At 39.1% G+C, this 27996-nt stretch overlaps 1 protein-coding gene across 5 annotated transcripts in view; it reads right to left on the reverse strand.

Annotated features, from left to right (window-relative positions):
- Positions 1–3411: 3411 nt before the first annotated feature.
- Positions 3412–27996, reverse strand: part of ARHGAP32 (Rho GTPase activating protein 32) — a 403775-nt gene continuing 379190 nt past the window's right edge. For 3 of the 5 annotated variants that reach the window (XM_037841946.1, XM_037841947.1, XM_037841948.1), the window contains exons 13-22: positions 26577–26721; positions 25793–25875; positions 18825–18932; positions 18431–18576; positions 17635–17830; positions 16010–16155; positions 13836–13907; positions 11120–11998; positions 9464–10428; positions 5303–7555 (exon numbers count right to left, since the gene is read on the reverse strand). In XM_037841946.1, coding sequence (XP_037697874.1) covers positions 5303–7555; positions 9464–10428; positions 11120–11998; positions 13836–13907; positions 16010–16155; positions 17635–17830; positions 18431–18576; positions 18825–18932; positions 25793–25875; positions 26577–26721 — 4993 coding nt within the window. Of the gene's footprint in view, positions 7556–9463; positions 10429–11119; positions 11999–13835; positions 13908–16009; positions 16156–17634; positions 17831–18430; positions 18577–18824; positions 18933–25792; positions 25876–26576; positions 26722–27996 lie in introns of all 5 variants that reach the window. The other 2 variants (XM_037841944.1, XM_037841949.1) reach the window with 1 other exon arrangement.

Below are 27996 nucleotides of genomic sequence, written 5' to 3' on the forward strand. Positions count from 1 at the left end.
ACAAAAAGAAGACAGAAGACAGAAGACAGACATAAGAACACAAAAGAGACAATGGGGTTAGACTATTTAGACTATTTGCTATAGAAACAAACCTTTTATTTCAATGCTTCCCAGAGGATATCACTATATGTAGTACAATAATTCATAGACATAAATGATGGATCTTGAAGTATATTAGCAGCAAAGTTTATGGTTTGAATATATTCTGGGAATATTTTAATCAAAATACTTCAAATTAAATATCAAAATTTTGCTTTTTAAGAGGTACAGTTTAAAAACATGGCCAAACAAACAAACAAAAAAACCCCAACACTTTTGATGGGTTCCAGATGCCCAAGGTAATGGGGAAAGTCAATATTACCTTATCATGTGTTTTTTCCTATAAAACCAAAAATGACTAAAATCACAAATGCTACCAAAGTATTTGTCACCAACTCCTCAATGATAAATACATACTTTAATATGTAGGTACTATCTCTCATCAGTCTGAAACAAAGTTTGGTGATGAAATCATTGGCCTGGAAATGAGTTCCAGAAATTAGGTAGAAGAGCCAGTATAAATCTCACATATATCTTTTCTTTAATTCCCTTTAAGCTAAGTTTCCATGGGGCACCTATTCAGTGTTTACTGAAAGCAGGTATCTGCAGGTATATAAAAGCTGGCTGGTTCTCTAGGATCATCTGGGTAAACGGATGACTTTCCCTATTGCTGGCGAAAAATGCTCAAGTATTCCCTAATACTTTAAAATAAAGGATGAGGAATGATTTGTAATTTATGACCTCCAGTAGGAAACCAGTATTTCAATGGATGAATATTGAAGAATCTGCCCCCTCCCCCATCCTGGCTGATACTGAAAAATTTCTTTTGAGAAGAGCTTTGGCACAGGAACCAGCTCTGGCTCACCCTGGGGGCAGCTAGCTGGGTTGCTTGCGGCACGTGGTCTCACCAAAATCCTGCCTTTATCTGGGTCTGCCCCAAGCCAGCTTGCCACAGGTTCTAGGGGAGGGATTCTCCTGGTCATTTCACCATGAAGAGTAAGCAGGATACCCAAGATGCTTTGTGGGAATCTTGAGAAACATGGTTTTTATTCAGAACCCCGTTTGTTGTCAGGGCACCTCCAGCATGGAGTCAGGGAATAACAGCAGAGCACAAATTCCTTAGGGCAGCCCCCGGTGTAGCAAGCTTTCCTAGACTTTCCAGTACAGCTCAGGAGATTGCTGCACTTCTGGAAGTGTGAGTGTTTGACCCGGGGGAAATCTGACCAGGCAGCATACCATGGCAAACAGATATAAAAAGGAGGCATTTGACCCTGCCCTCAAATACCATTTGGCACAAGAACCTGTGTCGTACAAACACTTTGTCTTTGGGCCTGAATATCACAAGGCGATTACCAGCCCCCCCAACTATTTCATTAATTCATATTAGATCAAAAAGGAAACACATACACAAAGAAGTCTGTTTTAACCTGAAATAATTCTGTTGATATTTGAATTGCTTTCAGTGGGACATTTGCTTTAAACCACAAGATATCTCCAGTTGGATTATCAGAGTACAAAATCCCCACCCCCTCCCTTCCCAACTGAAACAAAGAAACAAACCCCAAAACCCACAAATCAGCTTCAAATAAGCTTGGAAGAAATGAGACTCTAAATATTTACATATAGAGCAAGAAATAAATCACAAAATTATTTACAAAAATACACAAGCTTATATGCATTAACAATTTACACCAGTTCACAAAAAAATATTAAAACATAAAAAAGCACTATTATTAAATTAAATTAAAGTTAAGAACGCAAAGGTATGATCTAAGACTTCCTAGGATGCTTCTCTCATGCAGGTCATGGTTGAAAATCAGGTTTTGCTATCTCAGAATCTAAACTGTAAAACAACCATTTTTTTATTCTTTGAACATTAACAGTACTAATCAGACAAGGAAAAAAAAGGCCCTCTGTGCACACTGACATTACCCTGCACGCAGTTAAAATATACCCTTCCCAACATTTCTGTAACACAGTACTGAAAATCACATGCCTCTAACCATTCCAAAGTAACTTTCTGACATACTTTTGCTTTCATTATTATTTCCTTACACACTCTGCTCAGGCAATACTTTGCCAACATATTGAATGAGAACAGAGAGAAACAGACTTTGCAAGCTCCTTAACTAAAAAGGCAAATTTCAAATTTACATCTTTTACTTCCACTGCCGCTTCCATCGTTGTGTCCTACTCTTCCATTCCCACTCGCACTGATGGGCTTTCTTCTTTAAAAGCAAGTATTAGTGCTACAATTTTTTTCAACCTGACCCTAAACTTTTAAAAATGCTTTGCCTTTCTAAGAAAAGTGCAGGTTCTCCCCTTGGGATCATCCCAGGACTTGTAGGTCTACAAGGAAACTAAATCCAGTAAGCAGTAAGGCTCAGATGAAATTTATTAATAAGAAAATGGCACCTCTGGGGTTGTTAGCTAAGTCTCTAGTCAGGCATCCAAGGAATATTTATTCAAATCAAACCAAACTGTGGGATCAGGATTTTGCCAAAAAGATAGAACCTGGAGGCATGGCTATGAAAATATTCACGGAATTCAATTATGGGTCTAATGCATAAGGCAGCTCATTTGCTTGGCCGTAACACTCCATGTGGAAATTTGAAAGTGATAACATTCAACTGCTGTATCTGCGAAGCCACATACACTGCAGACTGTGCTGAGGTACCCTGGCTCACAGTGATTTGCCATCCAATTTCTACCCCACAATTTCTGAATGGGCAGGTACAAAGTCCTATGATAACTGAATCCAAAGTTAAGGCTCTATCTACAGATATTAAATGAAACAACTCTAGAGTTCACCTCAAGTTTGTGTTTCACATTATACCAGTAATTTCAATCGTCTTTCTGTACTCAAAGCATTTACCTGATATTTGTAAATCCATAGAACATTACTAAGAAAGAAATTGCTTTGAGGAATTTGTCTTGGTATTTGTAAATACAGACTTTAATTTCAGGAGTAAACAACGTGTGTGACAAACCCACAAATACTCAGCTTGGACAGGGCTCCCCCGGCCACCTCCTCCTGGCGAGGGGCCATGTGCCTCTCCTCGCCACGTCAGCCCCTTTTCCTAGCTCTACGTTGCTGGTGAGAACCTACAGGGCTGGTGTGATCTCAGAGGGGCAAACGGTTGCCTACTTGACAAAAAGATGGTTATGTTTAAAAAAAAAAAAAAAAAAGAGAGAGAGAGAGGAGTGCTGCTTACTCAGCAAAGATCAAACTCCTGTGTACAGCACCCGACGTGTCCGTGTACCAAATGGAACCATCTATCAGGTTTCCTTGGTATTCTGATTATGTATCGATTGGGTCTGCACTTTCAAGGTAGACGCCTGAAGTTCCACAGACTTTTTCACATATTCATGTTTCAAGATTTCTACTATAATCTTTATTGACCCCCTCTGATCAATTTCAGGAGAACAAAAGAAAATCTTACAGAGTAGAATTCCCAGATATAAATGTGTTGTTTTTAAAACTTTATTTCTTTTCCTAAATATAAACCCTTAAAATGCAATCACATGATTTTTTTTTAAATAAAAAAGGAACTGGCATGAATCTTAATCTTTATACAATTTCACAGCAATAATAGCAGCATGATTTCAGCCTCTTAAAAGATTTCCTCCTTTTCTCTAAATCAAAGTTAATTCCAAGTTTTAAAAAGCCAGAGCAGCGATCATCCAGTAAATGGAATGAAATTCTCCTAGTGTCTTCTACAAACTGAACACTTAGACTATGTCAAATATTATTAAGACTTATAGAGATGAAATGACAACCTAAACTCACTTTGTAATTAGAGGACTGCATTGCTAGCCTGGCATATCCGTGATGGGGTGGGTTGAGAAAACAGAATGGGGTTTGGCTCGAGAAGTGTCCTGTTCCTACCGTAACAAGGAATGCGACTTCAAATGAAGGTCCCGGGTATCAGACACGCTTCACATGTCTATGGAATTATAAAGAGCCATACCTGAAATGCTGGTGTAAATGGCAATTACAATGAAATTGTGATCATACAAGTCCAGAGTGAACAAATAATATGTAATTACTTAGAACGTAAATGGTAACTGCCGAGAACTCCAACTGGTAAGAGGGTGATGTGGCCTAAGGGGCTATTGCAGTAACTTACGGATTACTAACAGATTATTAGTACCTACTTTAAGAATTACCAGGGAACCTGTACTCTGGTTTAAAAACAGAAGTTACATATAAATTTGTAATCACGATAAATTATGTGCATTTATCCAGTCAAACCATGCTGCTGGTTTTTTACCTCATGAAAAAAAAAAGTTGCTTTAGGATAACAGATGGCATGAAATGTTTTACTGGGATTGCAATTTACCAGATATTTTAGAAAATAAAAAACCTGAAAGCAGGAAACACATTAAAAGCATTGATATAGTTTCCTGGTACTAACAAAATTCACTGACAAAAAACACTTTGCTTTCTTCCACCTAAGACGTTTCCTTAAATTCCAACTTAAAAAAAAAAATCCCTTCTGCAGTGCTATGAGCCTGATCGCTGAACTGTGAGGAACAAGTATGAAAACTAATAATGTAAAGCATATAGTTCAGCCTGGGTCTGAGTGGCCTGATATTTTGTGGGACACTGAAAACTACTTTCTTTATGCTTAATGCTTTAAGTCTTAATTTCTTTATTTTTTTAATCATAAGGTTGCTATTTTGTCTGACTGACTTATCTGAAGGATCAGGGAGAAGTCTTTCTCCACTTAGCTTAACACACAAGACCCTTTTATGACAGGGATAATGAAGTGAGAAAAATTGAGTGTCAATCTGGAGAGCTGTATGGCTATTGAAGAAGAAGCAGGTAGAAATGCAGTAAACACAAAAGCCTACTAAGAAACAGATGGAAACTGCTTGAACTGTGTAGCAAATCCTAAGAAGAAAGGACACAGATAAATTCAAAATCACTTAAAGGCAGTCAGTCCTCAGGCTCTTACAAATTAGCCCTCTATGGCAAGCATGGTCTGTTACAAATTTCTTTACTAAGTTTTCAACACAGTGCTTTACAATCATCTAAATTTCTTTTAATGACAAAAATGAAACGGTCTATAAATGGAAGAGGTGGTAATGAAGCAAAGAGGGGAGAAAAGATGGTAGTTTATTTATTTTTCCTTTTGAATGTGGTTGGGGGTTTTGTAGTGTTTTGTTTTGTTTTGAATCTTTTTTTGGTTATTGAAAAAAATAGAACAGTCCACTGTCCAGCAGAGGCTGCTTCGTTCAACTCTATTGCTCCCAGGGCTCATTCCGCATGGATCTGTGTCTCCGGATGCTGCAAGGACAGCTCTGTGGGAAGGAAGGCCCCTTGGCCCAAAGCTGTAGCATATGTCCTGCTCTGTGGGTGGGGGAAGCCAGGGGGCACATAGGGCCCCATGCCTCCTCCTGCAAACCCTCCGCGCTGGTGCTGGGGCAGGGAGTGGTAATCCTCCAGATTGTCGTACTGGGACAGGGCAGTCAGGGGGCCCTGGCGTCGGCCGTGTGTGTGGTACTGGGGCAGCACGTTGGGGTCCCTCTCCACGCTTTGGGTGTGATGGAGTTTCAGGCTGTGGCTCCTCTCTGGCTTGGGGGGTGGGACCGCCGACTGGGCGAGGTGCTCCTCCTCCTGGTAGCAGTCTCTGGAGTGTTTCTCGGGAGCAGGAGGCTGCCGTGCCCGAGGCCGCTCCAGCTCTTTGGGGAGCCTCACTTCCTTGTGGTTCAGTCTTAGGGACTCCTGCCCTGCTGCCAGGTATTTCCCTCCAGAGTTATGGTAGCTGACTGGCTCCAATGTGTCTGGAATCCCTCTGGACCCGTACTCTACCAGGCCAGCTCCCGGGGGATACGGCGGCCCGTTTTTGGACTCACACAGTTGCCTATGGCTTGCTTCCTGAGGTGCCCTGTGCTCAGGGGGACCACAGCCCATGTCATGTCTCTTTCTGTTCCGCAGGCTGCTTTGCTTCTGAGGGAGGGATGGCTTCTCTGGCTGCCCATTGCCATAGCCTCCATGGTGGTGGGCTCTGTCTAACTCTGGCTCTGGATGCTTCCTATAGAAGCGGTCATCTCCCTCAGGGCTGACGGTCTTGGCTGGATGCCGCCCCTCCTTTCCCTCTGCCACGGAGAGAAGTCCAGTTTTCCCAGGATCTGATTTACTGCGCAGGTGGATGACATAGATTCCACCCAACTCGTCTGGCACGGCCGGGGTCATGTTATCATACTGGGACATAACAGGCCCCTTCACCTTCTGTCGAGCGCGGCTCTCCCGCCGAATAGACTGCATGCGGTATTTTTCCATGTCCTCTAGATCCCACGAGGTGTGAGTGTGCTTGATATCAGCATTTGGAGGTGTGCTGACCACATTATGGTCATTACCAGAGAAATATCCAATCACATTGGCCCGGGGACGTGGAGGCAAGCCAGCATAGCTGTACAAATTTTTTCCTTGCAGCCGAGGGTTGTAGAAAGCAAAATCGCGACTGGGCAAGCGGTGAAGGGGCCTCAACTGAACTGTGCCATAGGCGTCCACGTCACACAGGGCTGCGTCAGGGCTGTAGCAGGTACCAGAACTGGAATAGGGGCTGTAGCGGTAGTGGACCCGTCCATTCTCAAAGTAAGGCTGCAGCTGAGTCACGTGATAATCCGAGCGGGCCTGGGGGGACTGATATGGCTTATACTGGTACAGGGGTCTTGGGCAGTAGGCTGGTTCATCATCTGGGGGGACTTCTGTCCGCGAAATGGGAACAGAGCGGATCATGGATGATGGGGGGACATGGAGGGACTGCACTCTCCGGATGGTGGGGTACGGTGGGATATCTTCAGGGAAACAAGTATTCCTAACAGAAGAGCTCAGAGAAGATCCATACTCAACACGGCTGCATGGCTTGGAGTGGTGCCCAGAGGCGCTTCTTGCTGGGGCCACGAATGTGTTGTAATGAGGGCCAGTGGAGGCTGGTGGCTCTGACCTGGAGCCACAGACCTGGTGCTGCTCCAATTTATTGTGGTGTGGAGGGACACTCTGTGGACGGTACTGGCAGTTTGGAATCATGTTGAAATGCAAACAGTTTTCTGGAACAAAGGGCTCAGTGGTGACATCTGGCCTAGCAAAGGAAGAATAAGCTGTTTTCTGAGAAGCATGCTTCGGTTGTGAGACAGGAAGTGGTAAAGGGAAAACATCGTCCACAGAGGCTGACGAAGCCGTGACAAAGGAATGATAATTTGAAGTGCCGGTAGCCTCTGTGCTGTTGGCATGCATGGTGGCAGCAACCTTGCTCTCCAGCACCCTGGTGGGGGGGACTGGAGTGGAAAAGCTGCCAGAGGCATGTGTGGGAAATGACTCAGCTCGTAGGTGGAGCAACGGGGCCCGAGTGCCCTCATGGACCTTTTCCGGAAGGCCCGGGTGGAAAGCAGTGGTAGACATGGAACACTGGGGAGCTCCGTTGTCATCCCTGACAAAGACAGCCACAGGCTCGTCAACGGCTCTAGGTCCAAGAGGCTTCTCTGGAGCTGCAACTATTCCATGAACCTAGTGGAACATAATAACATTGTAGAGCTATTAGTTTTTAATGCTCCCCCTCAATGGAATCAAACGCTAATAAAATTGTACCTCACAGGCTGAGGTTATTTGGGTAGCAGTTAGGAAGTTTCAAAGCCATGCTCCTACCGACAGGCAGAAGCCCACCTGCCCCCATTGCCTGTGTTACCGGCTGGGGCAGCAGCCTCAACTCTAAGACCTAGTCAAGGTTTTCTAACTGCTGAAAGGCTTTTGATGTGAGATGAGGCTGCCAAATGACATCATCTTAGTGTGTGGACCAAAAAAAGAGGTTTGGTCAAATAGCACTGTCAAGCTTCAAAATCTATGTCCGGTCTACCTGTCTAGCTCAGTATCAACACCACCACCATTTTGTTAAATAAAAAGGTGTTTACTCTATCTGGAGAGATTTCTGAACTGATTCCCAGTTACACACAATGAGACCCCAACACAGGCAAGGGTGAGAAAGTGACTTGTCTAAGGTAGCATTCAAATAAGAGGCTAATAACCTCCCCAGCCTCCCACTCCACCCTGGTCTGTGGGGAGGGGAAGGTAGAGAGGAGAGGGCAGGGGATGAGAGGGGAGGGGAGGGAGAGGTTTCCAGAGATGAGGAAGAACATGAGAAAAAGAACACATGGGGGTAGAAAAGCATAGTACGTGGGAGGGAGGGGCTCGATGGAGGGTGGACACACACTCAAGTGGACACACACTCAAGAGGGTTCTCGTAGAAGGAGAAGGCTGCCAGGCCCCAACGTAAGGAGAAGGGCCTTGTAATGCCAGGTGAAGTTCAGAAAGGATCATGATGTCAAAGTAATTAAGAAGCAACTGGAAACAGCTGAAGTTGCTTTACTGTCAAGCACTATGCTTCCTTTTGGAAGCGTCTACTGATTGTCCTGGCTTGAGCTAATCCTAGCCGATGGTCTCAAGTTATGGGTGTGACATCTTTCATCTGGGCACAACTGTGGACTAGCCCAGGGACCCCACCCTCTACAGACATGAGTCTGTGTGAGGACAGTGGTCAGTGTGGGAAGAGGGGGAGCTCTCCCCAGAGGATAAGGAAAGCCTGCTGCTCTTGCTCCAGCAGCAGGCAAAGCACACTGGCCGCGGAGGCAGGCAGTCTGGCAAACGTATTAATTGCCAAGGTCACATTTAGGCAACAGGCTGACCTCGCCTCATGCCAACATGGAAACCTCACAGGGGCACTGCCCATGTGCAGTCCCTGAGAGGAAGGGCTGGGAGTGACATCCTCCCTTAGGGACTAGAAACCCGAATTAAACGTGACTTCAAGAAACCTGTGGCATGTTAAATGAGAAAACAAGAAGAAATTTTAGCATTCTGTGTACAACATTCATTCTCTCATCAAAATAGGTGCCTGACTCTGGAAAAATCTGCTGGTTAACGTGGAGAAAATAACAAAACATCCTAAGACATGATACCTCTGAAGAGTCTGCAAGGTAAAGCATCTTGTACATGTCTCAAGAAGGAAGCATTCTCATTGTGTAGCCATGAGTAACTGGCAGAAGGTGTTAAAGGACTTGCCCAAAGTCATGATGAGTCAGTGATGGAGTTACAGAAAAAAAAAAAGGCCCCGCAACCCTGAGATCTAAAGCCCAATTCAACTCATCTGATCAAGATTTCTTTTACCATTATGAGGAAAATACCTAGATGCTTTAGGAATAAAAGGTAACAAGCAGATTGGGTTAAAATACAGTCTTTAACTAACTGCTCCTTTGTCAAAGAGAAACCAACACCAAGGGAAAGGTAGATCCCAACCTCCAACGGGAAATGGTTCATGGAAATCTGCCACAGGGTTTAAAAGTAAATGTCTTATGTGACCCAATGATAACAACACACCCTGCCGAAAAGCGATATTTACCTCAGTTGACATCCCCCCCTTCTTACCTTGTGGGAACTAGTTACTCCTCTCCTGGCTGCTGCGTGTCCCTGCTCTGCGGGCCGCAGGGAAGGAGGTGGAGGCAGGGGGCGGGCAGATCTAGGAGCGCGCTGGAGGGTGGCCACAGCGAAGGCCACCGCACCCGGCTGCTCAGCCACATCCCAAGTGGCTTCCTTGGCGCTTCCTTCAGCTGTTACAGGGAGAGTCGTCATGTAGGCCGTGGCAGCTGTGCTGGTATTCTCTTCAGGGGACCCAGAAGGAGGATAGACGGTGTCCCTAGGCAAGTTAGGAGAGCTGGGAGGTTTGCCTGCAAGTTCTGAAAGGGCATGGGGCTTATCTGCACTGGCTCCGGGGTGAGGAAGAGGCTGCTCCCTGCTGTGGAGCTGAGGGTGACACTGGTCCTGGCCCACAAAGGAGATAGCCGGCTTGCTGGTCTTCCCACACTGTTCTTCAGGGGAACACAGGTGCTCATCGGGCTTCTCTGGGTCTGCTAAGGGAACTAAAGTGACTGTGGCCTTTTCTGGGTCCCCAGATAGAAAGGTTCGATGTGGCTGATGCCCTGGTGGGTCCGCGTGGTAGGACGGTGCCCCAGGCTGAGTTGCGGTGGAATGGGTATGAGCCCCCACAGCCGGGGTGTCTGCTGCAGGCCGGTCACAGTTCCCAGGCACACTGCTCTGGAGAGGGAAGTGCTCTGCGGGCATATCAGTTTGGAAAGAGGCCTTATCTAGAGTAATACTAGCGTAGGAGCTTGGCAGTTGATCTTCAGTGGAGGCCACTGCCAGGTCTCCATAATTTGTATAACCAGCCTGAGAATTCCCTGGTCTCTTCAATGTCTGAGTTGAAGCTTGCTGTGCAGACTCAGCTAATGCTAGCGCCAACATGCGGGCAGCATTTTTCGGAGGCGGTGGTGGTGGGATAAGAGAGACTGAACTGACAGGAACGGAATCCTGAGGGGGGTCATAGGTAACTGCTCCTAGTGGGAAATTGGGAAAAAAAAATGAGAGTGAAAAGGTAGGTAGCTTATGTTATCCTATATGGAAAGCCAAACATTCCCCATTTGATCATTAAAAAAAATATGTGCTTTCCATATTTCAAAATGGTAATCCATGATCTTCTATCCCACATGCAAATGCTGTAGAAAACACATCTGGTTCAGAAGGAAAACTAAAACAAATAATGTTTACAGGTTTCAATTTCCTCTTGAATTGCCATACAGACGGGAAAAAAAAGCAGGTCCCTCACCTGACTCAGAAAAGGCTTTAGGAAACAAGCTCCAGTGCTTGCAGATTGTTATTAAGAATAGTTGCTTATATTTGATGGTGTAGGCGGGTTTGTTAACTTGTAAGGCTATTATATAGATATTTTACTAGGAAAGAAAACAGAATCAAGAGCTATGAAGTTGTGCAAAAATCATCCACAGATTCTGACTGTCCAAAGAGATAAAGGACTTTATGAAGTTCTGAAGTAGCACACCGGCTCTTTTGGGGATTTTTTTGTGATTGCTTTTAACATAGGGCTTTGAGCTACCAGCACCACCCAGAAAAGCATTCTCTTTGATTAAAGGCTAGATGTGGAGCACATTTCTCTCTCTTAAGGCACAGATGGCACACACGACTGAAGATCCCTCTCAACTTAAAGAAAGAATGGAGGAAAACAAACAGTACCTGTCTGAGTCTGTCCAGCAGGTACGGCCTTACTCTGATTGCTTGTGATGGGCTGCTCCTCTGTCCCTGGCAATTCTACTTCCTCAGCAGCCACCCGGTCCAGGGACTGGGCTTCAGACTCATATCCTTCCTGGGCCTCTCTCTCATTAGTTTTCATCTTTACTACCTGGGTGGGGGATCTGGTTGTCTCTTCACTTTCTTCAATGCTTTTGTTCCGGGTTGGGGAAGGTGCATTCGGAGCTGCTGTGTTTGAGGTTGTACCGATGGCTTCTGACACCCGAGTGGGAAGGGTCACTGAAATTGGCTCAGATATGTTCATAGAAGGTGATTTGCTTAGTTTTCGTCCTAACTTTGGAGAGAAAGCATAGACGACCTTTTCTGTGAATGAGGACGGCTTAGATGATTTATCCTCAGTTGGGCTCAAGTCTAGGGTAAAGAATGGACTTAATTTCTCATGAAGAGGAGAGACAGGCTCCGAGCCTGCAGTGCTGCCTGGAGTCTGCGACTGGCTACCACCCGCTTCTGCATCCTTCTTAGTGGAATTTGGTTTATCCTTGGAATATCCCAATGAATCCAAAAAGGAAGCACCACTCTCCAGACATTCTGATTCGGGTTTGGGAGGACTACATTGAAATGACATCGGATCAAAATCCAGGCTGGCTACTCCAATGTCTGGTGGACTCAAGTCAACATCCTCAGCAGAATGAGGAGATATAAGGGCTGGAATGTGGAGCAGCCCTATTTCCTCCTCACTTTCATTATCATGGGGCAGATTATCATAGGAATTACAACGGTTCCCCAGCATTTCAGCATTAAAAGAAGCAGACAGTGCATCACTGCTAGATCTGGGTCTTCTGGGTCGGAATAGCTTGGAATCGCCTGGCAAAAATGGATAACAACACCAAAGTATGAATGTCACAGGCTACACAGTACTGTGATAACTGCAACTCACCAAGTAAGGTCAGAAAACATTACTTCTCCTTTTCTTTCTGGTAACTGACTCTTGGTACCCACAACTCACTCAAACATGAAATAAGAGCACTCCCAAACAAAATGCTAAATAACAAACACCCCTGCAATAATCAAGGGGAGACTGTACACTTCTGATAGTTTGGAAAGAAAAAAGGATCAGAACGCATGGGTTCTACTAATAGTCCAACACTGACTCTTTCTGTGACTTTGGGCAAGTTTTTTATTTCTCTGTGTCTTATTTCATACTGACCTCACAAGTGACTGTGAGGTAGAATTAATCACTTTAAATAGTACTTTGGATATACAAAAGAAAATGTTTGTTTGGTTTTTGGTGGGGAAACATCCTTATAACTCCCAAATTTTCCAAATATTGAAATCTTTTCTTAATTAAAAAATCTCCATAATCTCACAAATTATTTATATATATTTAGTAAAGGATTGCTTTCAGATACTTAAAGATAATTTCATCAGAAATTTATGAATAGGATTTACATTTCTCAGGCAGAATTATCAAAAGTGGGAGAGACAATTTCATGATGTTGCTAAATGGCCAACTAGTAAAGTTTTCTGAGTATTCCATTAAAATTATGAGACTTGTCACAGTGAAAATGTAATATAAAGCGCAGAAGTTGCCTTAACGAATACATCTCCTTATGTATTGACCACTTACAAAATCAATCCCTATGAAATATTCTATTCTGCTTAACATTAGCATCATTCCCCACCCACTGTCTGTCTGAGTAGACCATTATCTTTACTGCAGTGAGATGGAAAACCTTGGAAGCCTGCACAATTTAAGTGATGTAGGAGACCTTGAATCACAAGCAAGGCCACTCATCGCTGAGGATCTGGCAGTTAGAAGAGTTCATAAATGATGAGAATGTTGACCAAGATGATGACACCCCAAGATGCTTCAAAAAAGCATGACTTGAGTATCAAAAGGATTGAGAAAAGCCCTTGAGAAATCAATGAAACAATTATTTTTGCAAAAAGGGTGTTCTCAGTAATCCTACCATGCAAGCCAAGCATCAAGAGAAGGATGTCCTATTGTACTATTATATGGTTTTGTAAGAAAAATTATATTCCCTTCTAACCCAACATTAAAGCAATTCTTTGTTCATTCTATAAGTTAGTATGTAGTTGCAACTACAGCCCAAGTTTTGTTAAACAGAAGCCAGAATAAACGTATTTTCGTGATTTTTTTTTAGTTCTGTTTTCAAGTGAAGCTGCAGCCAAACCTCTCCACTACTTGCTATGAAATGTTGGTCCCCATTCGCAGTTGCCTTCTCCAGGTACTATTTCTCCTCAGAAAGTGAGGACCTCCTGTAATAAATCTGATCCGTGAGACTTAATGTCATGTTAAGCCATTTCCAGTTCAAAAGACTACCGTTCACACTGTTTAATTTTATACTTTGTATCACTGTGCTCACATGAAATATAAAGAAGGAAAAATTAATAACACTGGTTTTCACTAGACATTAAGTTTAAATGGTCAACTTGAAACATCTCAGCAATTTTTATGTAAACTGAATAGCAATCATGCCCATAGTAAAAAGATTAAAAACTGGTACCATATTAAATCATCACTGAATTTTAATCTGGACAATACTAACTAGATACTAGTACTCTTATGAAACACAAGTCAGTAGCCTATTTGTAATACAAATATTTATAAATTTTACTAAAGTGCTGAGCTGTTTTATGAAATATTTCAGAATTAAAAAATGGATGTTTTTCATCTTACCATCAACTACATGGAGAGAAGTAAGAGATTCCTCACTTTTAGCTGAGCGGAGGGTTCCTTCTGCCCTGCCACCTAAAGAATCAAAACCAAAAAGAGTGTGAAGTTTTATTGTTTTTTCTATATGTAATAAAAGCAAACTTTTTTTTCTTTACACATGTGGTATTTAAAATTCTAAGAGCAATTACTATACAGTTTGATAATCACATTCAATTTTAACACTGTTACATAACATTTTACACTGTTCTCAAATTGATTCCTATGAGAAAAATCTATTTTCTAAAGGATTATGAGCTTGAAAACTGAGATGAATTAAAAGACTTCTTTCATATTTCCTAAAGACTACACGAGTGTACTTTAATAGTATTTGTTAAATACCTTCATCCTCTCGAATATTATTTGATAAATACCCTCCTCATCTTCTTCACTTCTTGGTAGTACTCAGCACTGTGGACTCTTTCCAGAAATCTCTTTGGTTCTTGGCCTTCTTTTCTAACCATTTTTTCTGACTCTCCTTCTTCCAGCCCCCAACCTTCTTCTTTTCTCGCTCCACAGGCTCCCCCTGGACAATCAAATCTATCTCTAGGGTTGTCACCCCTTAGTGTGTGTATGCTGATTACTTTCAAATCTGTATTTCTATATAAAAACCCATTACTGAATTCCAGACCCATACTAATTAAATCTTGGGCATGTCCAACTTGCTAAGTACAAAATAACACATTATTTTTTCTTCCCTAAACTGCTACTCCCTACAGTGATAATGGCACCATACCTAATCAGAAACCTGAAAATTATCTTTGCTCTATTTCCCTCATTCTCCACAAACATTTAGTTATCCATATCTGCAGATTCTTTTTCCTAAATATTCTTTCAAATTCCTTCCCCCAAGCCCACTGCCACTGCTTAGTTCAGGCACTCATCACTCCTTGCCCGTACAACTGTAACCATCCCCTAATTGCCCAGTCTTCAGTCTTATCACCCACCCCCCACCAACATATACCCTGTGCCGCTGCCGAAGTCACCTTTCCTAAACACAAACTCGATTATGTTACATATTGAAACCATTCAGTAACTCTTTTGGAATGCAGGACAGAGACAAAACTCTTTGCAAGGCATATGAGGCCCCCAATGACTGGAACCTCTGCTTGCACCCACTACCCAGTCAAGTTCTTCACCGTTCCTTGTTCCACGCTAGTTTACACTTTGCTCCCATTTCTTGAAATACCATTCTCAGTTCCTTGTCTATTAGGTGCATCCTTACTTATCCTTTAAAACCCAAGCCATAGGTTCTATTTTCTGACCATCAGCCCCTTGTGTCACAAGAATTGACAATTCCTGCCACAAATACTGTATGTAAACTATTTCAAAATAGCTATGATTCTGTACTGAAATTTATTTTCTTATACAGATGACTTCCCAAGTAGACTCTGAAGGCAAGAGCACTGACTTAATTTTCTTTCTATCTGCAGAGTCTGTTTTCAAAATATTGAGCATGAACTTCGTACATGTTTGCAAACTGAATGAATGATAATTTAATGAACTGAATATTATACTAACATTCCCTAAAAAGAAAGTAAAGTATACTTTCTATATTCTGAAGCTGCTAGTATCTGCAGAACATAAGTTTTAAACTGTTTTTCAAACAGCAGTTTTTTCAACAACAGTAGATTTATTTGCTCCAATAAGACACTCTCCTCAATGAGTCACCTAGTAAAAAGGAGAGCTTCTTTAGTTGGTAAGAGTTACAAACTTGAAAGTCATGTTGAAGCACGGTTCTGTCATTGTTTTAAATCTGTAAAAATACAGGTCAATACAATTTAAGCACCATAACAGTATTTTTATTACCAACAATATATACAAGCCTTGTTAAATATATGTTGTATGTTTTAAATCACACTCAACAGTATATGTAATCCATATCATTTCATTAAGCAATTAGGCACTTCTACATATTTATATATAATGTATACTACCCTCTCCATTTTGGGGTAAAAAATTGGTGAAAGAAGACAACTCCTACATGGCAACATAACTGCAGGCATACTCTATGGAGGCGTATTATCAGTATAGCACGCGTGTACCCAGAGTAAGGCAGAGGCACCGGACTGGCAGTGCTGTGGGCAGCCTTGCAAACTGCTGGGCAGCTGCAGGACACGGCAGGTGCAAAGGGCACTCACCATTCAGAGCCAAGGCTTTCATCTCGGAAGGCTCACTCTCGTTACGCTGCAGCTTTCGTTTGGAGACAGATGATGATTTCCCCAAATTGAAAAAGGAACGCCAACTGCCCACAGGAGACTTCTTCATTTTATTTTGAGGTCTCTTCCTATGAGAAAGAAAATAATGAATTTGCATTAAGACATCCAAGGGAGTACCTTTACTTATAAAATAAGGGAATAAATGATGGAAAGAGCCAAACAGCTTGGAGAGGCCCAGCTGCAATAGAAAACACACAAACACACATTCCCTTCTGTATAGTACACACATGCAACTAAGCTGCATGATGAAAGCATGAAATGGAAATTAAATGTGTGAATTTTAATATTAGCAACCAGCTTCACAATGGTAATTTTTTTTTTACAGATCTTCATATGTAGATCCAACCTAACAATCTGGGAAATAAGTGGGAATAAGAAATGTCTGGCAATAAGAAATATTAAGATCTCAAAAACAAAACAAGAGTTAAAATGAATTTAGGTGTGAATAGAGAGAATTAAGCCAAAAGAGAAGAAAAATATTCAGAACAATAGCTAACATATGTTGAATGCCAGGCACAGTGCCGAGTGCTTTATATGTATTATCTTTATATGTATTATCTTGCACCCCAGAATCTACTCTCTTAACCACTTCCCTAGAAAGAGATTTTTGAGAAAATTATGGAGCTAAATTATAAAATCAAGAAGCAGAAGACAACCTCAGAATGACAAAGTAGAAGAACATGTTCTAACTTTTTACTGTCCGGACATTTTTAGTCACATGAAGTACAAAGAAGTGAGAGGTGTTTACTAAAATATGGAAAAAACAAGTGCTAAATTTTTATTAGTAGTACCCAATCCAAGGAATTGAAATCCTTATAATCATATGTAATAGCCAAAAGAGTAAGAGACATCAAAAAGAACTTTCACACACATTAGTCTTCAGACTGACAGTAAAGAAGATACAGAAACCTTGTCCAGAGAATTTCAGAGCTGGAAGGCACATTGAGAGAGAGAACTGCAGCAGTTCTCAAATTTTAGCATGCACTGGAATCACCTGAACAGCTTGTTAAAACACTGATTGCTGGGCCCCACTCCCAGAGTTTCTGACTCCCTGAGGCAGAGGAAGGCCAAAGACCGTGTTTCTCCAGCAATTATCAAGTGATGCTGATACTGCTGGCTGGGAGTGCATGCTTTGCTAGCCACTGATCTATTCTCACTTTAATTTGGAACTAATGTCAAACAAGTCAGTGTCCATTGATTACCTAAAGGAGCTTATTCCTAGACAAATCTGTAAACAACATATCTCAGATAGAAAATCACACCCTATATAATGGAAGTGTATCATTTTTTGTATCAATTTTCCTTGTATAACTGACTTTCCTCTTTCTAAAGATAAAATCATGATGTAATGCTTTATGAGAGTCATTTATATTATTCCCTATGAAAATGGTTATCTATCATCCATCTTCAGATGAACAGGTTTTACTGGGACTGGTCCAGAATTAATATGGGAACACTACAATACAGAATTAAAAGTGGAAAAAAAAGAAAATAATAATACACAGCAATGAAAATCCTATTTCTTAAGAGAATATAATGAATTTTACCTTTCAAGTGGGAACTCAATTATGGTATGAAATTTTCCCTGAAGTGCAGCAGGTCCTTCTCCTACTTCAATATACTTATTTTCAGTCACAATTGGAGAATTGACCTGAGCTTGTGTTCGTGCCTGGGCTTCCTCCAAGGTTAGCAGCTTGGTGGATGGAGAAGAAACCAGTAGGGACTTGGGCCTTGATAGAGGAGCTTTGGATAGAAAACAAAAGGAAGGAAGAGAATAAAACATTTAGGCACAGGGAAAAAATATATACAAATGTGTGTGTCAGTCTGTCTGTCAATCCATCTACCAATCTATCTGTGTTGTTTTAAATTTTCTTTATTAACATTTGTAAAAGGTAAAAATAATAGGGCTTTATATTGAGGAACAGAAGGTGGTATATCAAGTTGTTAATGCTGACATACATATCTTTTAATTCTTTAAGGAGTTTATTTTCCTTTCTTAAAGGACACCAGGAAAGGCCATCACTTAGCTGTTTTTAGTTTTGGAAATAATTTTTCTGCTGCTGCATGTCAAGACTTTTATATACGTCAGATAATAGGTGACATTATTTTTTTAAAATGTGTCATGAACTTGGATCATACATAATGTGTAGTATTCTGTGTAGCATTCATTAAATACACACAAAATAACTGCTCAATTGGGCATTTTAGAAAACAGCCATAAATTTGCTGCTTTCTACCAATGACTTTTCTTTTTTAACTCAGACAGAAAATTCACAATTTTCCATTCTTTCAGAAGTTTATATATATGTTCCCAGTAGTAGACACAATCAGTTTTAACCATACCTGCCCCTTCCTGAATGACGGCACTGATTTTGCCACTGAAGAGGACATCTACATGATTGAGGATAAATTCAACCACTACAGACTGAATTCTCACTTCCATGAAAGCTGCTGTTCCACTGAAGCAGGCAGATTCTATCTGTTTTGACCTGTGAGGTAAACAGCATTCCCAACAGTCACAAAGAAAGCAGTCTCAAACGGCAGTTTTTAAAATGTAAATCATACTTTTAAATTCCCTTGGCTAAGCCCCCATAGCCTTTTTAGGGAGATGCTCATTAAAGCAAAACAGAACAGATTAGTTTTCCTTTTCAAAACTGTCCTTAAGGAACACTAATGACTTAGACTTTTATTTAAGACAATTAGCTCTACTTAAGGTCATAAGTTAAATGTAAATTACCTCAGCAGGTTTGGAGCCCAAACAATCGCTAGGTTTTTTGCATGCATATTTGTGATGGAACAATAGTCAGCTAGGAGAGACAAGTGTCTCATCAGGAATTCCAGTGTTCTGGAAAACAAAATACAGCATTTTAAGAGAAAGAAATGTTATGTACCTGTATAGAGCATAAAAGCCCCGCTAAGTAATGTGTTGTTTTCAAAAGCAAAATGGAAAAAGAGACCATACAAATCTCAGCAAATATTTTTACTGTCTATTGGGATTGAATATTATTATTACTATAGAACTGCCAGAAGAATATTATGGATATAGAATATAATAATTACATCTAGAGAATTCTAAGAAAAGAAAAAAAAAGTCTCAGACAGATACAGTAAGAAATGAAAGACTCTAACAGGGTCAGAGAACACTAGCCTTAGTTTTTAAAAAGCCTTTAGGAATATTTGTTCCTGGCTGTTGGGTATCTATTTCAGGAATACCAGTGAATGTAGCCTTGGAAAAAGCTAGTTTATGGGCGAGATGATACTGTAAAGTCGTGCTATTCTACATGCAGCAGACACACTAACAGCAAAGGATTCAAACTCTTCTTCAGTGAAAGAAAAATAAAATGTTTTATAAGCCTAAAAAAAGTTAATAGGAAAATTCCAGTAGGCATCAAGGGGGGAATATGTGAGCAAATAATGTACTTTTGAAAAAGAGCCTATGTCAATCATAACAATCCTAATTTCTGTTTTATTTTGTCCATTCTGTTTGCTTTATTTAAATGATTCCATATATATTTAGATTAAACAACAGGACAGAAGATTTCTGGAAATAAAACATGAACAGCTTAAATCTGAAGTAAAACAGATGAACACATACACACACACACACACACACACACACACACTCTCACAAGCACCCTCACATATACAGGTATTGCCTATCAGCTACCACATCTTCTAAAGTGTCCCTACCTAACTGTATTGGAATTAAAACTATTAAAGACAATGAATGGGAGACAGAAGTATAAGACTCAACTTTCTGAAACAGTAAAACAGTAATCAAAGTTAAATTCTGGTCCATTTATAAGCCTCAAAGCCCCAATTTAGAGGAAACAGAAGTTAGAAAGGTTAGACCACTGTTCAAGACACTTTTACAGGTGATTTCTTTAACTCTCGCAATAACCCTAACAAGAATAGTATTACCACGCCCATTTTGTGGAGGAGAAAAATAAAGGTTTGCAGAGGGTAAATAAGTGGCTGAGATTACACAGAGGAGCAGTGGTAACGCTGTGATTTAAACCAAAGTCCGCTGGGCTCCAGAGTCCTTGCTCCTCCAGCAGCATCTCTTATAGCTGCTCTACAGAGAAAATCATAATTCTCTGTCCTTTCTGTACATGAAAGACAAACAGAGAGAGAGAAGTGAGGCTGTCCTGGAGACTACGTAGAAGTGGAAAACTTGAGGAATGTGTTAGGAAATTACATAAAGTTTTGTAATTTGAAGTCAGGTGGGGGGATTTAAGCACTTCAGAAACGTATTTTATAAGTAATGCAAATTATAGCATGTAACAAGCTACTTTATTTACCTATTTAACTGTAAGGAGGTTTTACAAAGTGCATGTAGGGGAATCAGGTTGAACAAGCTGGAGGACTCACACTTCCTGATTTTTTGCTACTCTGCAACACTCACAAATGACCGAAAATCACAGAGAATATTGGGTTTGGGAGTTCCAAATAAACTTTAGCAAGTAGTTAAGTTTGCAAATACAGAATCCACAACTAATGAGGACTGACTTTTATATCTGTGTGTGCATGTATGTATGCATGCATGTATCATGTATGTGTATGCATATATACTAGATACACATACATGTATGATATAAAAGTGTAAAAATAAATAAAATGTATATATATATGACTATATATTGTGTTATATATTATTGAACATCTCCTATGTGCAATGTTCTATTCTGGGTTCTAGGAATATACTAATAAGACAGAATCCATGACCTCAAGAAGCTTATGTTTTAGAAGGGTTATATGTAGACTAGGCAGTACAGTATATATGAAAAACATATAGTAGGATATATATACAACATACAATATATTGAAGGAAAGATATATAATTTTCATTAGGGAAGATTAGATGGCAAGACAGCTATATTTAATCAGTAGGGGAAATATCTATTATTATAGGAGAAATATCTAAATGTATATACATTTTATAGGAGAATCTATACTATGGTGGGGGAAATATAAATATAATTATAGTAGAGGAGATAATCATAACATAGTAGAAAAGCTATGCAAATCAATATAGCAATGAATATATATATATAAACACACACATATGCATTATGTGTATACACAGATATAACAGAGTAAATAGGTAGATATACAGAGGAGATGACTATGATGATGATGATAATTAATACATATAAACAGCACTTACAATTTAACAGGCATTATTCTAATCATTTTTCTTTAATATTCACAACAACCCTATGAAAAAGGTACTATCATTATCTCTATTTTACAGATGATGAAACTGAGCCCAGGGAGGTAAAGGAACTTGCCCCAGGTCACAAGGTCACACAGCTGGTGCAGGCAGTTTGGCTACAGTCTTAGGCAGCTAATATGTGCAGTAAGAGACAGGAGTGTCCTACACAGTAAGGGAGAAATATAGATAGTAGAGCAGAATACAGTGATAAAATATATAGTGGGAGAAATACTTATATAAAAATACATAGTAAGAGACATATATTTTACCATATGAAAAACATATAGAAGTTATATTAAATATATAATAGTGCCTTTAAATAATACATTATAGGAGGGAAATACATATATACACATATATATGTGATAGAGTCTTTTCTTACTAACATTTTCTCAAGGTTAACCAATACTCTCAATTCCCTTTGTAAAATGTGCTGATTGATGTCCAGAACACAATGATTTCTGATGGCTAATGGATTTCTCTGTGGTATCCCTAAACACTTTGGCTAACATCATTTGGATTACAATTTTACCTAGAGTCAATTTTAAGTTTCCATTACTTATGAAAGGTTATTTTAATTATGTAAGTTACTTAAATACTATGAGTTTTTAAGAAATATTATTTATAAAATGAATTTTTGTTTATTTGTTTACTTGTTTCTATGAGCCCTCAGTTGAATGCAAAGTCTTGATAAAGGTGAATTTCCCAAAAAGGAATGAGGAAGAAACAAACATTGAAAGAAACAGAGAACAATTTAAAACAAAACAAAACCTACAATTACCAGTAATATTCTCATGGAGAGAAGAGACTACATCCATGAAACAAGTAGAGGATGCTATAAAGTAGGAACATTTAGAGAAATAAAAACAAAAAAGAGGGGTGGGGATAAAAGGAAAAAGTTCTTGGCAATAGGAAGTTTTTTAAAAAAATCAGTACATGGGTTAGAGGAAATCCACAGGTGGAAATTGGGAAAGAGAAAGTAAGAAAATCAAAAGATTACTTTGAGAATAGAGTCAAGGAATGGGGTTTAAGTTGTAAATAAATAAATAAATAAGAATATTTCCCACTGAGCGCCCAGTCAAAGAATGGGAAAAAAACAAAAACATACCAAGATGTGTCAATTTGAAAACTGACCACCAAATATGTTCTAAGTTTTAAAGCATCCTGAAAGGATAAAAACAAACCAAATAAGCAGGTCATATAAAAATGCAATCAGACTGGAATCAGCCTCTGTAGCAGCATTTTTTTTTTTTGGCAGACAATGGTGCAATACCATCAAAATTAAGAGAAAAATTATTTACAGACTAGAATTTTATAACCAATTATCTATCAAGTATAAGAAAAGAATAAGAGCATTTTTAGATATCAAGGTCTCAAAAATTTACCTTCCTTTCTTTCAGTAAGCTACTGAAGTATATGTATATTGTAGAAGCAGGGAGCAAAATCAAGCAAGATGCCAATAGTCCAGAAAACAAGGTAACTTAAGAAAGAGGGGAAGGCTGGATGAGGGTAAATCAAGGTTGGCAGCAGCCATGTGGGCTTAGAGAACCATTAGCCTGGATGGAAGCAGGGGGACAGGGGGCCCTAGGAGGGGTGTTTTCACTAGGGAACAAAGAAGGTTGCTTAATATGCTTGAACCCACTGAGAGAAGAGGTGTAATTCTGTTAGAGAATTTGTCAATAAACTAGTGATTAATACAGAAAAACTTAGCAAGTCAAAAATGGACAGTTTATGAAAAACACCAAAAGCTATACCAGAAAGGAAATGTAATTCTAGTGTATTATATTAGGTACAGTTGTGAACAGTTGTTACAATGTAAACACGGAAAACTGACTGAAGTCTAAATGCTGATCCTAGACTATGAAGATGAAGGAAAGCGAAGTGTGTGTGTGTGGTACTGAAGGTGCGAGGCTGTAAGAGAGCTAAATCCTCAGTTACCATAAAAGGGAGGCAACAAATATTATCTAAAAAGAAAAAATCAAGAAACAGTAATATAAGACATGCTATTTAGAAATAGAGTAAATTCCAGAAGTAATTTCTATGAAAGAGAAATTAGAAATGGGGAGGTGTAAAGCGGGCACGTGCTATTTTGAACTATCAGCTTTGCATGTCATTTGACTTTTTTAAACTATGTACATAATAAACTGATTTTTTTTAATTTAAAGAAAATAGGTATCTTTACATGGTACCTCAAGTAAATCACTAAATCAAGAAGCCTTGGCCTAAACTTATCAACTGCCTTGGTATGCTTTATCTTAAAAAAACAAAAAAAATACTAAGGGCAGGCTTATTCACACATTTTATCTCATTTTATCATTAAAACAAAACCCTCTTAAGAAAATATTATAAGTATTCATTTCAAAGATAGAGAAACATGCTCAGAGAGAAGATCACACAGCTAATAAGTCAAGGAGGTGGGAATTCAAACTCAGGTCTATCTGACTCAAAAAGCCAATATTCTTGATATCACATGAGGTTTCTTTATCTGCAGAGTTAAAGAAAAGTCATCATCCCCTTAAAAATAGTCTTCAAATAACTGTGTGTTGATGATTTTTTTTCTGTTCAGCCTTCCTTTTCAGAGCTAAATACCTCAATTTCTTCGAGCTTGCCTCAGAAAAGTGCTTCCTTTTTTTCCCAACAGACCCGTAGACTTTACAGTCTTCTTAAAACAAGCACTATTAATAAGACAAGTCAATGGTAAGTTATGTTCCTTATATTTATATTTATATCTCTATATATTTATATTTACAGCACTGATTTTTTTCTGTTTATGTATTCATACTTTATTTTAACAAGGTAAGTCATACTATAATAGTGTTTGTGTTTTTTTGTTTTTTTTTTTGAAGAGAACATGATTTATTCATCTTTATAGCTTAGCAGGCCTGACATACTGTAGGAGGCACATCTGAAGCTCCAACTGTCATCCTCTTGGCCTCCCCTCTGAGTTTAGCTTTTTTTTCTTTTTTTTAATTAAATTCAGTTTTACTGAGATATATTCACACACCATACAATCATTCATGGTGTACAATCAACCGTTCATAGTACCATAATAGGAGTTGTGCATTCATCACCCCCCATCTATTTTTGAACATTTTCCTTATACCAGAAAAAGTGAAAATAAGAACAGAAAATAAAAGTAAAAAAGAACACCCAAACCATCCCCCCATCCCACTCTATCTTTCATTCAGTTTTTGTCCCCATTTTTCTACTCATCCATCCATACACTGGATAAAGGGAGTCCAATCCACAGGGTTTTCACAATCACACTGTCATCCCTTGTAAGCTACACTGTTACACAATCATCTTCAAGAGTCAAAGCTGGGTTGGAGTTTGACAGTTTCAGGTATTTACTTCTAGCTATTCCAATACATTAAAACCTAAAAAGGGTTATCTATATGGTGTGTAAGAATGTCCACCAGAGTGACCTCTCGACTCCATTTGAAATCAGCCAGTGAAACTTTATTTCATTTCATTTTACATCCCCCTTTTGGTCAAGACGATATTCTCAATCCCATGATGCCAGGTCCAGATTCATCCCAGGGAGTCATGTCCTGTGTTGCCAGGGAGATTTACACCACTGGGAGTTGGGTCCCATGTAGCGGGGAGGGCAGTGAGTTCATGACGAGGTGGCTTAGCTAGACAGAGAGAGGGCCACATCTGAACAACAAAGAGGCACTCAGGGAGAGACTCTTAGGCAAAACTATATGTAGGTTTAGCCTCACCTTTGCAGCAACGAGCTTCATAAGGGCAAGCTCCAAGATAGAGGGCTCAGCATACCAAACCATCATTCCTCAATGTTTGTGAGAACATCAGCAACAATCCAGGTGAGGAATTCCAATGCCTCCTCACCTTCCCCCAGCTCTCCAGGAGGGCCCTGCACATATATTCCTATTCTCTGCCCAAATTATTTTGTATAGCACTGATTTTTAAAAGTATGTGCTGACTTTTAGTGTTGATTATAACTTTTAGTGCTGAATTTAGTGATTTTTAAAATATATATGAGGAATGCCATATTTTAAAATTCAGCACTAACCTGCTTAATTTGTGAATTGCTAGAACATCTACTGAATTTAATTTCTTGTCAGTAATTGAATTTTAAACATTTATCTTTTGCATATAATTATCCACAGTTCATGCTGTTTTCACTCTCTCATTAAATGGTAAGATCATTTTCAATTTTATTCTGATCTTCTGAGACACAAGCAAAAATATTTGAGAGTCCAAACTGACATGCAAGTTAAATTACTTTTAAGAAGTAACAACAATAAAAAAACCAATAAACAAAAGCAACAACTTCAAACACAAACAAGCTTAGCCATTCATTTGTTCATTCAACATTCATTAATTATCTATTAGATGTCAAGCACTATGCCAGGCCACAGAGATACAAAAACATATAAATAGATGTAAATGTATACAATGATAAAAGTTATCCTAAAAAAAAAAAGAAAAAAAAAGAACTCCAAGGAAGTTTACATCATGTGGTATACCTATAGTGTGGAGGGGGGAGTTGCTGGATGACATCATGAATCTTTATCAGTCTTTCTTCATCTGTTGCTGCTGAAACGGCATCCTGTAACAGTCATAATGTGAAACAAACCAGTAGACTAAATTGAAAGTTCTTTACCTACAATTCAGTTTTCATTCTGTGATTAATTCACTCTATTCTTTGACGCTAAACTAGGAAACACAACATAGTATATCAAGGAACTTAAACTTATGTAGACAGAGAAATCCATAAAAATATTTTTTTAAAAGCTTGATGATAACCAATATTAAGATAGATAACATTAGTGGCTCAAAGTCAGAAACTAAAAGAATTACAATATGAAAACAGCATAGACCATGAACTATCTAGCAATGACTGTTTAAAAAAAGAAGCCATTTTAGCTACCAAGTTATTTCTTACATGTGACCAAAACAATCTTCACATGTTCTGAACAAAAAATAAAATTACAATAAAACGGGGAGTTATTGTTTAGTAGGTACAGAGTTGCTGTTTCAGGCCATAACATATCCTTGGTAATGGAGGGTTATGATGGTAACACAACATTGTGAATGTAATTACTATCACTGAAGGGTACATTTGAAAATAATAAAAATGGGAAACTTTTTGCTACGTATATGTTACCACAATAAAAAAAAAATAAAAATAAGTATTTGCGCACTTTTCCAAATGCATGTTATTACTTTTTACTAAAAAAAGTTTTTAAATATAAATAAACCACAACAAAGCTCCAAAAAGAACATGATTCAAAACTGAGTTTTACTTACAGAAAATTTCTCATATAGTTGGTAAGTAAGCAAAGGATTTGGAAGCTCTCGGAAATACAGCTTACAAAGAGAGCCTACAGAATGGATGTCTTGAACATAAGGCTCTTTTGTCAGGTCGGGAACATGTTCAGAGTCAAATTCATGGCTAAGAAAAACAGTAGTAAGAAAAAAAAATTATTTTATTGAAGGAAAGCAAATATATGACTTAGAAAGAAAAGCGTTAACCTCTAATTCAGTGAGTTAATCTTTTCTTCAAATGAGAATATTTCTTTATAAGTTATATTTGGACTTCAGCAGTTAATTAGATGTCTGTCCTAAGACAGGTATCCTTCTATGAGGAAATTAAGGTTATAGCTTTAATATTAAAATAGACAACAGTCTCTGAAGCTCAAATGCTTAACAAATGAATAGCTTCTTTGCACTCAATCTGAAAGTAGACTCCTAATTTCTGATTTCTGAATATCCAATATTTCGGCAATTCTGGAAACTACATTTGAGTGGCAGGTGACCCATGAACAACTATGCACAGAAATTCCTCACATTCAATTTGACAGCTCAGGAACCCTTTACTGAAGAGAGGAAAGGAAGCCAGAAACCATATGAAACAATTCCTAGTGAAGACCCTGTTTTAACAGACAGTAAAAGCTGTAGCACTGAAGTTAATGAAATAAAAGTTGTGCTTAGAATACTATAGCAGATTAAGCACACTCTCTTTTAGAGTTTTATTAACATTACTCCACCGAGAGGACAATCTAAATATGAGATTTACTGTATCTGAACATGAAAACTAAAACTTCTTTAGTGCAACAAGCAAATTAAGTAGTTCCAAACATGTATTCCTGAAAACAGGAAGTCTTCAGAGTTGAGCTCTAAAGTTCATAATCTGTAGTCTGTGGTCAATTAAAGTCCCTATAGGAAAATGGCATTTCTGTGCCCCACAGTAAAAAAGAAAGGATAATGGCATATAAAGAAGAGACTAGAATCCAAGAGAAAAGCAAACATAAAATTTCTATTACTGGTATACAAAAAATCACTACTTCAGTCTCTGAGAAGGTATTAGGGGAGGATGTGGAATATGGAGTATGTATACTTGAGGAGAGGACATAATACAGAGCAGATTAGAAAATGTGTCACTCCTATCAATTCTAATTAAGAGCTAAAGAATAATTCTATCATAACGTAAACTGTATCTCTCATGTATTCAGAAGTGTCTCAATTTCCTAAAACCTTCAAAGAGGGCAAAGAGACAAAACATAAGTATCAAAAAAGTTGAGGAGTATCTTTCTGATACCACAGATGGAAACATGCCATTAAGGAAAATACACACAGAGCACAATATGGACATTATTTACTATCTTATCTCAACCACCTTACTGGAAATTGTGGTTGCTGAAGTAAGGGACTGAATTTTAATGAGGTA

This window comes from Choloepus didactylus, chromosome 6 (genome assembly GCF_015220235.1).
Source record: "Choloepus didactylus isolate mChoDid1 chromosome 6, mChoDid1.pri, whole genome shotgun sequence".
NCBI lineage: Eukaryota > Metazoa > Chordata > Mammalia > Pilosa > Megalonychidae > Choloepus > Choloepus didactylus.